The 12,326-nt window shown below is 48.9% G+C and overlaps 1 protein-coding gene across 4 annotated transcripts in view; it reads right to left on the bottom strand.

Moving 5' to 3' along the window:
- Positions 1-131: 131 nt before the first annotated feature.
- The window catches only part of bin3 (bridging integrator 3), a 38,330-nt gene continuing 26,135 nt past the window's right edge, over positions 132-12,326 (bottom strand). For all 4 annotated transcript variants that reach the window (XM_027011239.2, XM_027011243.2, XM_027011241.2 and 1 more), the window contains 3 exons: positions 8,411-8,552; positions 6,953-7,087; positions 132-1,542 (listed from right to left, as the gene is read on the bottom strand). In XM_027011239.2, coding sequence (XP_026867040.1) covers positions 1,396-1,542; positions 6,953-7,087; positions 8,411-8,552 — 424 coding nt within the window. In that variant the 3' untranslated portion in view covers positions 132-1,395. The remainder of the gene's footprint in view (positions 1,543-6,952; positions 7,088-8,410; positions 8,553-12,326) is intronic.

The raw sequence follows: 12,326 nt of genomic DNA, 5'->3' as shown, positions 1-12,326 counted from the left end.
GAAAATATTAACATTTTAATACAGCAATATGCCAAAAAAGTAATACCCACTTTTAAATTTAGTTTGGGAAAACTTGGGGCAGGTCCAGTTGCCTCGCAGGGAGACTGCCTGCCCAACTAAATAGAAATATATGCATATCAACCAATTTATTGTAATGCTTCACATGAATATAAAATAACAAATGTTAAGGATTTAAAAGAACTAGGGTTACAAACATCTGAAACACTATAAGAAACAAAAAGAGGTTTTGTACCAAAAGCCATTCAACCATTAGAGGCCCGCTGGATATGAAATAATGAGCCATCAGTAAAATCCCAATTATTTAGGCAGGAACACAATGAGGCCCGAGGCGAAATGAAGTACGTACAAGGTACAAGTACGAATGTAACTTCAAACTCATTATCATACCAAGATCATTTAGTAAGAAGCTGCGGTTCCGAAAACGGAACACTTGGCAGTCCCTTCCCGGTTGCCGGCCTTTACTGGTGCTTTGGCAGAAACGGGACGGTTCATGTGACGCCGAACAGGTGCTTGGTCCGGAACCGAATGTGTTCCCAACATTAATCACAAACTCTTTTATGGCTGCAAGATCTGAGATGCAGCTAAAGTAATAATGTAAAAGGCCAACATTTAAAAAATATAACTACACGCACACAAACTGGTGAATCCATAAAATGAACATTAGAAGCCACAAGAAATTGTTTCGGGGGGGGGGGGCTGAGATGCAATCTTTTTTTCTGTCAGTGGAGGGCGCTACAGTATAGGGCTACAGCTTTTATTCACACACTCATGAAATATTACTGCAGATGCTCAAGTTTAATGGTCTGTAAATAGCTGCAAAATACCCTCTCTAACTAAATAAACGTTCAGTTCATACTTCATGCTTGTGTTGGACATTACATGTGCTGATCAAAGCAGGAGTTTTACGCCTTGCCTGTGCTACACGCACACACGTTTTCTAACGAGAAGCTGTAGCTGAACTGTAGCCCCTTACTGTAGATGTTGCTGTAAATTGCGCCTGCGGTACTTAAACACATGACACAGAATCAGGAAAGAGGAGTAGACGGAGGTCCCCCAAACGTGCCTTTTAGGCTGTAGTGAATTTTGCCTGAGGAAAGCTGCTGTTAGTTTTCTTTCATATGACCCAACAGCAAATGTTATGGGCAACTACACTCGATCAGAGAAGTTTAATAAATTATAAAAATGACAGAACTAAAAAAAAAAAAAATCCAATTCCTTAATGGCATTATTTTCAACAAAAAAAAGTTCTTCACGTCTAGGTGACTGGTGGCTGTGTACAACAATCTACGGTAATTCCCACACCGTTGACTCGGACTGAACGGTGCACTTGGCAAGGAGAGAGACGGGCAAACGGAAGCTGAACCCGGCGGTTTCTCAGTCGTCCGCCACGATGGACAGAGCGCGCAGCTCATTTAGCTTGGCCTCGGTCTGTTCCTCCCTCTGTTCATCCGTCAGGCCTCCCTGATCGATCTGATCGGTCAGCTCGCTGAAGATCTTGTGCATCGCTGTGAAGTACACCACCTGGGGGGGAGGGACAAGCATAGATGGAGAGAGGGAGAGAGAGAGAGAGAGAGTGATGGTCTTCCTCTTAAGGTTAAAACCTCACATCAGCATGGAGCCCATGGCAGAAACCCTCGCTACCGCCACACACACACGCGCAGCTTTGAGGACCGGCTTGCATGTCCACCTCCCCACCACCCGATACGGACAGGCCGTTCTCTTCAGCCCCCTCCTGCCTCTCAGCCGGGCCGCTGGTGGGCCCCGTGAGAGCTTCTCCCAACACGTCCCGCCTCGGCTCAGCCCCCGGCCCCGTGAGTCAGGGGCCCCGTGAGTCAGGGGTCCCGGGAGAGGCGCTTTAATGATTAACGGCCTATAATCGCATTACTCGGCTCCAGGAGGAGTGGGCCGCCAACGGACTCGCTAGGAAACGCAGCCGCCCCGCTCGCCAACCCACACACACACACACACACACACCCCCCCTGCTGTTTTATTCAAGCTACAGCTTGCAAAGTACTGTACACACACACACACAAACACACCCTACTCCATACCACGTTCAGTGTGCAGCGCTGTCAAACAACTGAGCGCAGGAGGGAAGACACTCAGCGGGCTCCTTTGAAGCCAAACCACGTTCCACCGGCACCGTCGACATCGGCGGCGGAACTCAGCCCTGGTGCCGTTCAAAAGCTGCTCAGTGAAGGATATGGCCAAGCCTTTAAACAAAGGACCAAAAAGTCTCCAAACACAATTATTCACTCGCACAGACAACTGCCCCAGGCTTCAGCCTCAAACACCAAACCTTTCTGTTTCTTCCCCACAGGAAGTGGGACCTCGAGACCAGACGGCCCCCTGATAAACATTGCGGACGTGTGGAAGCAGAGACTCTCATCCCTCCAGCGGATTGTGCCACCGGTCCGGTCCTGTCTCTGTTCGGGAGCCCGGGCTGTAATCAAAAGGCCGGCTGCAGTGGCGCCGTGGTCCAGGGCCTGGCCCGGAAACCCACCCCAGCTCTGTCCTGTTTACCCGCCCCGGCCTGGCCACATCAAGGGTCTCCACGCGACCGTCCGTCTGCAGGGAGACACATGGGAGAGGCGGGGCCAGGAGGAATGGGCTGGTCGTGACGGACGGTACGCCGCGTGCGCCACACGCCACAGAGAACGACACATGCACGCGGACAGAGAAGGGGAGGGGTCTCCTAGGCACCAGACGCTGTGTTTAAAACATTTGCCAAGAATGTTTAGAACTAAATTGCCGGTGCAGGGCGATAAATTCAGCAGATGTCTGTGCAAATGTATCGGTGGTTCAGGAGCACATGAAAGCTTAATGGGAGCCCCAGGCCATGGGGTGTTTAAACTGTGGCAGCGACCTGTAGCTATTACACAGCGATTCCTGGAGGCAGATGCCCTCTGAGTTCACTAACGGGGGCGAGGTGAGGGAGGCACCGGTCACCCCTGGCGTTGCAGCGCTGCAGCGCTACCTTGCCCTGCCAAGAAACGGCTTGAAAACGTTTTGTCGTTTCCCTCAGTTGCAACCTCAAAATCGCCATCAAACTAGAGAAAACATGGAGGAGCACCGTGCCGGCAGCTCAGACCTGGTGGAGCAGGTCACCTTAAAGACCTCGGTCACAGACAATGTGTGTGTGTGTGTGTGTGTGTGTGTGTGTGTGTGTGTGTGCGCGTGCGACACTGAGTGAGACCCAGGAGGCTACTAGGCCACGCTGCAGATAGGAGTGCATGTAAGTCCATCAGAGGTCCTACACACTAGCCAATGTTTCCATTACACGTCCATGCACTGGTCAGGCAGAAGTGTGTGTGTGTGTGAGGTGGTGTATGTGTAAGCAGGTCTCCCTCACGACTGTAACAGGCTTTGAGCTCCTTGAGTACTGCTTCTATCTGCTTAAAAATGATCTCTGAACTGTGTGTGTGTGCGCGTGCGTACGTGTGCGCGTACACGTGCATATGAGTCAGCAGGATGAGGAGACTCTCTGTACAAGCAGATCTATGAGTCAGTGTGTAAGATATGTCCATCGAGGACTGGAGGCAGGCAAGCACACACACACACACACACACACACACACACACTCTAATCTGTGACCATACCAGTCTCCTGCTTGAGGAACAGGGCCTGATAGCTGTTGTACATCTCAGCACAGCGAGTCTAAACAGAGTGATGTGTGATAGCGAGTCTTTGTGCTCCACCTACACTACCTCTTTAACACGGTCATTCTGCTCTCTCAAGGTATGCGCTATTTATACCTCTCAGCTTAAGTACTGCACTACACGCGTGTGTGTGGGAGTAAGAGGTAAGGATTGGTACTCAATGCTACTGACACTGGTAGCTGAATGGGAATATGGCTCTTTCTCAGCAAAGCCTTTAACTAAGCAGCTACTGGTTTGGGGATTAGTGACCTGAGGGTAGTGGTTTGGGCGGGGTTGAGTGGCCACAAGAGTATCTGCTGAGTACTGCCTTTCCCACTGGTAAAGTGTGCCCAGAGGTGCCCAGTAATCCACGCTGGGATTTTGGTCATAGCAGGACGTGTCATAGCTAGTGAGTCAGACCAGTTAATTCCCTTCACAAAACTGTAATTTATTTCAAATGTATTTTCTTATTGTACATTATACAAGTGCATGACCCAGTAAAAGGAAAATGAACATTTATTATGCCAAATGGCAGAAAGAATGTTACCATTTCCCCGTGATGCCATTGCAAAAAAACCCCACACACGTATATTTAGTAAATCACTATGAGCTGTTCACTTAGTGTGGGCAACCTTGCGCTCTCTCCTCATCTCTCTCTTCCCTGAGTGGGTGGGTCACAGTGAGTGATTCACTTGAGGCTGCTCACTAATCAGCCAATCAGGTTACGTGGCTGATCACTTAGCAGGGAGCCTTGAGATCTGTAGCCAATGAGGGGCGAGCCAGAACAGGTTAGGCGGGATGTTTCCCAAGCGGGACACCGCACCTGAGCCCATCAGCGCCAAGCCAAGGGGATCTGCAGGATTATGGAGGAGTTTGTGAGTGTGTGTGTGTGTGTGTGTGTGTGTGCGCAAGCATGCATCCATACCTGCACACACACACGCACACACACACACACACACACACAACTTAATTTTCCTTGAGTGCACACACATACACAGGAGTTCACCTTTCTCACACACACACACACACACACACACATATACACAGGACTTCATTTTCCTCGCGTGCATGCGTGCGCGCACACACAGGAGTTCGCCTTTACTGCACACACGCGTGCGCGCACACACACACACCCCCCATCAAGGTTAAAACTGTAAACAGTCACTTAAAACTCTTCATCAGTGAGTGGGCCAGTAGGTCACAGTCAAAGAGGAGGCACCGTATATATATATATATATATATGTGTGTGTAATACCTACAGAGAGCACAGGGCATGCCCTGGCATATGCACCTATGTAAGTGTGAGCGTACACACACACACACACACACACACACACACACGTGTGTGTAAGCTGTTCTGCTTACAGAGAACACTGCATGTAAACATGCATGCATGTACATAAACACACGTATACATATATGAACACACACACACACTAACACACACACATGCAAATAACTCAAATTTACTCCAGCGACTGAAGAGGAATTTTGGTGTCTAATGAAATTAGACAGGAGGAAGGTAAGGAGTAGGTATACATGTGTGTAAGTGTTTGGTTTTTTTTTTACTTATATTATTTGCTGTAGTTAGTACACTGAATCTAAAAATGTAAATGCCTTTAATTAATTGCATCGAAAGCTCAATGAAAGATACTTGGTGAAAACTGAACAGGAATCACAATTCAGTTCCTAACAGTTCCACAGTTTAGTTCCTGGTGTGTAATTCCTATGTCTCCTTCAGTTCCTGGTCTGTAATTCCTAACTCTCCTTCAGTTCCTGGTGTGCAATTCCTATGTCTCCTTCAGTTCCTGGTGTGTAATTCCCATTTCTCCTTCAGTTCCTGGTGTGCAATTCCTATGTCTCCTTCAGTTCCTGGTGTGTAATTCCTAACTCTCCTTCAGTTCCTGGTGTGTAATTCCTATCTCTCCTTCAGTTCCTGGTGTGTAATTCCTAACTCTCCTTCAGTTCCTGGTGTGTAATTCCTAACTCTCCTTCAGTTCCTGGTGTGCAATTCCCATGTCTCCTCAGTTCCTGGTGTGTAATTCTTAACTCTCCTTCAGTTCCTGGTGTGTAATTCCTAACTCTCCTTCAGTTCCTGGTGTGTACTTCCTATGTCTCCTTCAGTTCCTGGTGTGTACTTCCTATGTCTCCTTCAGTTCCTGGTGTGCAATTCCTATGTCTCCTTCAGTTCCTGGTGTGCAATTCCTATGTCTCCTTCAGTTCCTGGTGTGCAATTCCTATGTCTCCTTCAGTTCCTGGTGTGTACTTCCTATGTCTCCTTCAGTTCCTGGTGTGCAATTCCTATGTCTCCTTCAGTTCCTGGTGTGCAATTCCTATGTCTCCTTCAGTTCCTGGTGTGCAATTCCTATGTCTCCTTCAGTTCCTGGTGTGCAATTCCTATGTCTCCTTCAGTTCCTGGTGTGTAATTCCCATTTCTCCTTCAGTTCCTGGTGTGCAATTCCTATGTCTCCTTCAGTTCCTGGTGTGTAATTCCTAACTCTCCTTCAGTTCCTGGTGTGTAATTCCTAACTCTCCTTCAGTTCCTGGTGTGTAATTCCTAACTCTCCTTCAGTTCCTGGTGTGTAATTCCTAACTCTCCTTCAGTTCCTGGTGTGTAATTCCTAACTCTCCTTCAGTTCCTGGTGTGCAATTCCCATGTCTCCTCAGTTCCTGGTGTGCAATTCCCATGTCTCCTCAGTTCCTGGTGTGTAATTCTTAACTCTCCTTCAGTTCCTGGTGTGTAATTCCTATGTCTCCTTCAGTTCCTGGTGTGCAATTCCTATGTCTCCTTCAGTTCCTGGTGTGCAATTCCTATGTCTCCTTCAGTTCCTGGTGTGCAATTCCTATGTCTCCTTCAGTTCCTGGTGTGTAATTCCCATTTCTCCTTCAGTTCTTGGTGTGTAATTCCCAACTCTCCTTCAGTTCTTGGTGTGTAATTCCCAACTCTCCTTCAGTTCTTGGTGTGTAATTCCTAACTCTCCAGTTCTTGGTGTATCGCTGCGTTTTGTTTTTGAGGGAGTGTTGTGGACACACACAAACACACACACACTTTATTTGACCACTGGGCAAATCGTGTTTACGAAGAGTGCTGCACTTTCTCACTCATGACAGACGGCTGCACTGACATACACGCAGGCAAACACACACACACAGACATACATGCATACACAGACAAACACACACACACCTTGCCTGAGTCCCACTCACCTATACAAGATGCTGAGCTGAAAATAGCTAATCTATGATGTGTGTGTGTGTGTGTGTGTGTGTGTGTGTGTGTGTATACAGCTCACCTGGGCTCGAATGAGAGCCTCGAAGCTGGGCTGAAAGTAGTCTATTCGGCTGTGGTAGAATTTGGGCATCTCTTCCAGTAGTTGCTTATTCTTGGCTTCGAAATCTTCCTTGACCGGCCTCAACTCTTCCCTTGCCTGATAGACACACACACACACACACACACACACACACACACACACTTTAGCATACTATAGTGAGCAGCAAGACTAGCGGGGTTTCAGGATGTTGGTGAGTGGTTTGTCATTAGAATAACATGACACTGAATAGGAAGTGGGGGCGGAGAAAATGAGATCTGCATGATGCAATCACGTACAGCTGAAAGAAAAAGAGAGAGAGAGGGAGAGAGGGCGAAGGCACACACGAGAACATAGCAGGGAGAGGGAGAGAGAGTATGTGCGAGCGAACAAGTAAGTGTGTTGAAGCTGGTGACCTCTGGTGGGAAGGGGACTCACTCTGGGGACATGAGAGGAGATATGTTACTGTGCCGCATGTCTGAGAGACGCAGCACACAACGTTCCTGCCTACACACACACACATACGCACATACACACACATGTGTGTGCATACATGTGCATGCACACACATGTGCACATGCACCCCCCCCCCCCCCCACTCCTCGTTCGTTTGTTCAGTGCTCCTCTCTTGATGAACCTCAGTCTCTTGGTCCGTGTGTGGGCGGTCAGCATACATGTGTCTCAGCTGTGTGTGTGTGAGTCTGCGAATGCTTCCCTGCATCACAGTCCTGTAGGCATGCGCATGCGTGTGAGTGAGCACGTACATGTGGTGCCACACCTTCAGGTGTGCACATATACATGTAGTGACCTTGATGCATCCGACTTGGAAACCAGCTGCTTAGTTTCTGCATGTATGTGTATGCATGCATGGATATGTGAACATGATGCACCTTGGTGCAAACACTCACCAGGGTCAAGGGCCAGAAGGTGCGGCCACAGCCCAGAGAGGAAGAAGTGGGGTGTGCTGAGAGGGTGGACATGGTGTGTGTGGAAAGATCTCACACACACACACACACACCCAAAACACGAGCACACAAACTCACAGAAAAACGCAAGCACATAAACAAACACACGCGCGCCCGCACACACATATGCACAGGCGTGCGCACACACACACACACACCCAAAACACGAGCACACAAACTCACAGAAAAACGCAAGCACATAAACAAACACACGCTCGCGTGCAGACACACGCGCGCACGCACACACATATGCACAGGCGTGCACACACACACACGTACGCACGCACACACACGCTCAAATGCATCCCACTCCATTCCAGATCTAAATATAAAAATAGATCTATAATTGACTGTCTCACACGCGAGTCTAGAGTTTGGCTAACCTGCAGTTTACTTCTCCTTAAAAGTGTGATGGATCCCACTGGGAATGGAGAGCTAGATGAGGCTGGAGGCAGAGCTAAGGGTGCGCTGTGTGTACCTGGTGCAGTTTGACCATGATGGGTCCGGTCTTCTCCTTCTCCTCATATTTCTCCACTTTGGCCTGCAGCCGTTTGTAGTCCTGCATGGCCTGCTCACGACGCTTCACTGCCATGTTGAGGCTCGGGAACACACTGCTGTACCTGAGAAACACATGCGCACGCACGCAGAGAGAAGCACACAGTGTTTTCTACTGATCGATAATGGCACTTTAAATCCATTTCACACGATACAGACTCAACTAACACAACTAAGACCAAGTGGAATACAGCGGAATGCAGTACATCTGTGCAAGTGTCAAAGTAATGTGATCACCGTTGCTAAGAATCTACAGGACACACACGTATGAGCCATACCAGTCAATACTGACACACACACACACACACACACACACACACACACACACAGTCAGTCCACCACAGTCAATACCGTCATGACGGCTGTATCTACATTCAGTCTACACTGACCAAAAACAAAACAAAACCTTTGACCTCCTCTATAGATTTCCGGCAACTTTATTACAGATTTTCTTCCACTCCTCTAAAATCGGATACAGGCTGCCTGAAAGTTTCCACCGTGTCACAGATCGATAGCCAGAAGCAGGAGGCTGGATGAAGGATCAACATGGCTGTAACCCCCAACGTGAAGACACTGCTGGCCATATTTCAACATTACCGCCTAATTAAAACCACACAGGCGGCGAGGAAGGCCAGCCATTAATTGTTCTATTCCAAATGAAAATGTAATCTTTGGGTGAAAATCCTGCTCTCTGTAAACTAAAAATAGGCGGGGAAAAAAAACACAAAAAAAACCCTCGGCTGTAACTTAGCAACAGGAGCGGTTGGTTTGTTGCGAGGCCTGCCTATGCTCCTGTTTCACGCTGCCAAGACGCACACCGAGGAAGACGGTGCAAACACGTGAGCCTCCGTCAGGCCAAAAAACCAAAACAATGGCGACTGCATAAAAAGGATGAAAGAATGATAGGGTGTGTGTGTGTGGAAGAACAACCTTTGTGTTTTGAATAAAGTCTGAAAGGAAGCACGTGGAGAGAGCGGGGAGACGAGCGAGCGATGTGGGCGCGCGGGTCAGCGCGCTGTCAGGAGCACTCTGTGTGGGGTAGTCCACTGAGGGAGATTCACACAGAGCCACATTCCCTCTAAGAGCCGCTGAAGTTTTACACATGTAATCCACGCTGCACACCAGCAAACATGCAGTCCCCCGACATCCTGACGTAAGGTCAGAGCAGCTACATCGCTCCTTTAACCCAGAACATTTCAAATGAAAACTGACACCAATCAACCTAATGAGTCTTCTTGTCTCTCAACGTGCAGCCAGAAAACAGTACCAGAAATACCGCTTAGCATAACAAATAAAAACAGCAGGAATAAATCAATAAACAGGCACATTAATCCAACAGATTAACTGCACTTTTATGGATTTTTATGAAAACCTTGTGAAAAAGTAACTGCCGGTCTTGTACTACGCAAATATAACCTTTAAGAACTAAATATGTTAAAGTATGTGAAAGAGATATAGAAAGAAACCCAGCCCTTTAATTTGAGATGATGCACTCCCTTAAAGCAATGCCACCCTGAAACCCGGACAAAACTGTCACCAGCCCTGGAAACGTTACACTAAACTGTTCAGAGTGTGGACGCTAGTCACTGACAAAGATGAAAAGACAATGAGGTCATTTGCTGATAAATCCTGCAACAATAAACAGTGTGAGTGATGGTGGAGAGACAGGTCATTTTAGGTATTGCTGGATGGGTTGGTCATTTCAACCAGGAACCAATCAGGAGGGATTACAGCTAGTGTAAACATCACATCTGATGATGATATAAGAACAATGCAGAGTGCTCCCCTACATGCAGAGAGAGAGAGAGAGAGAGAGAGAGAGAGAGAGAGAGAGAGAGAGAGAGAGAGAGAGAGAGAGAGAGAGAGAAAGAAATGACCTGCTCTGTTAAGACATGCCCCGGACCGTTTCCCACAGGAACCAGAGCTGGGAGTGGTCCACTATCACCAAGACGTTGTCACAGGGCCCACAACCCACGCACACCCTATTAATACCACATCACCTTGGCCCAGTTAGCCAGACACACCGGGGAGGGGGTGGGTGGGATGGGGCTTTGGTGTTTGGGCACTATCTCGAGGACTAAAGAGCACCAGCATGGCACAGTACGTGACATGCTATTTCACATGTTGATGAACCTGATTTTCCTCCTAAAACTGAATGAGGCTCTGGGCGGGCGGACACCGCTGACTGCCAGCAGATTAGGCAAGAGCCCGGACGTGCTGACACACACACACACAGTCAAATAATGCGATGTGCCTTTAAGACACTTATTTTATTTACATATTCATGTAATATGTGAAATCACTCTCTATATTCTCAGCGTTATGTAGCTCAGGTCCCATGTTAAACATAGTAGTGTCAATTCAACTCCACTATATTCACCTCAGCACAGAGAGTAATGTCATCACATAAATATGTAAATAAAATGTTTTAAAGACACAGCAAATTGTTGGAATGCTACCACAGACACACACACACACACACACACACAGTTAAGCAACACTTCTACCGACTGACGACGCCTCATGCCATCTAGCCACTGAGTCTTACGATGACATAAACTGAGATCTATTGCACATATTGCTTGTAAAGTCAAGATATTAATAATCTCCTCCACCTCCTGCTCCCTTCTTGTTGTGTCCTGATGGAAAGATGAGGGTGTATACTTAATCCACATGAGGGGTGATGAGAGCCCTCCAGAATCTCGGCTGAAGGCTGGACGGTTGACACGCCTCAGAGACACCTCGAGGCCTCGGGAACAAGAGCCCCTGGACGGGCAAAAAGTGGGGGCCAGAGAGTGTGTACAAACACTCCTCAACCTCCCCAGGAGACTCGAGGTCACCGGAAGGACGACGTCCGTTCCGTCCTGGAGGTGGATGAGTGGTGCAGTTCTTTCTTCGCTCCCACAGGGGGCACGGCCGTGAGCCATTCCAGTGTACGTGTGTTCTGTGGGTGAGGAGAAGGCACATGACCGTGTGCCCAGAAACGCCGCGTGGGTGGCACGCCGGGAGTATGGGGTGACATGCCGCTGATGGGGGCCGCCCGGTCTGGTATTCTGTGTCTGTGTGAGCTGTGTCTGCGTCCTCCGCAACAAAGCTTGTTCTGCGGGGGCATTATCGCTTCTGGCTAAGATCAAGAGTGTGTGTGTGTGTGTGTGTGTGTGTGTGTGTGTGTGTGTGTGTGTGTGTGTGTGTGTGTGTGCGTGTGCACGCACAGTGTAGGCGCTGGGCCCCGCCAAGGGTGTGCCTCGTCTCCCCTCCTGTTTGTGATATTCACGGACAGGACAGCAAGGCGTAGCCAATCACAGGAGGGCTCCTGGCAGGGGAGCAGGAGGTGGCATCGCTGCTATTTGTGGAGAGCGCCATCCTCCTCATACGGAGGCCTTCGGCGTGCGAGTGTGACGTGGTCGGCATGCTGATCAGCACCTCCATCCTGAGATCACGGTTATCTCCAGGGAAACGAGAACCTCCCCCAAGGTGAGGAGGTGAAGTATCTCAGAGTCTTGTTCCTGAGTGATGGGGAGGGGGAACCCCCTGGTTACGTGCAGTGACTGCGGTAATACGGTCTCTGTCTACGGCCTCACCTGTGCTCGTGAACTCTGGGTAATGAGCCAAAGAACAAGGTTGCGGCTGCACGTGTCTGAAATGAGCTCCCTCCGCTAGGGAGCCGGGGGTTCACTCCCCTGCGGCAGGGCTCGAAGCCGCTGCTCCTCCGAGGCCATCGAGGAGGTTCGGGCATCTAATTCGAATGCCCCCCGGTCACCTCACACCTAGGTTCTGCTCGCCCCACTGACACCGTGACCCTGCAACAGAGATGTTCTAACCCAGTGCCAAGCAGACAC

The sequence above is a fragment of the Electrophorus electricus genome, chromosome 18 (assembly GCF_013358815.1).
Source record: "Electrophorus electricus isolate fEleEle1 chromosome 18, fEleEle1.pri, whole genome shotgun sequence".
Classification (NCBI taxonomy): domain Eukaryota; kingdom Metazoa; phylum Chordata; class Actinopteri; order Gymnotiformes; family Gymnotidae; genus Electrophorus; species Electrophorus electricus.
The sequence above is the reverse complement of the archived record's forward strand: the minus strand, read 5'-3'. Positions and strand labels throughout refer to the sequence as shown.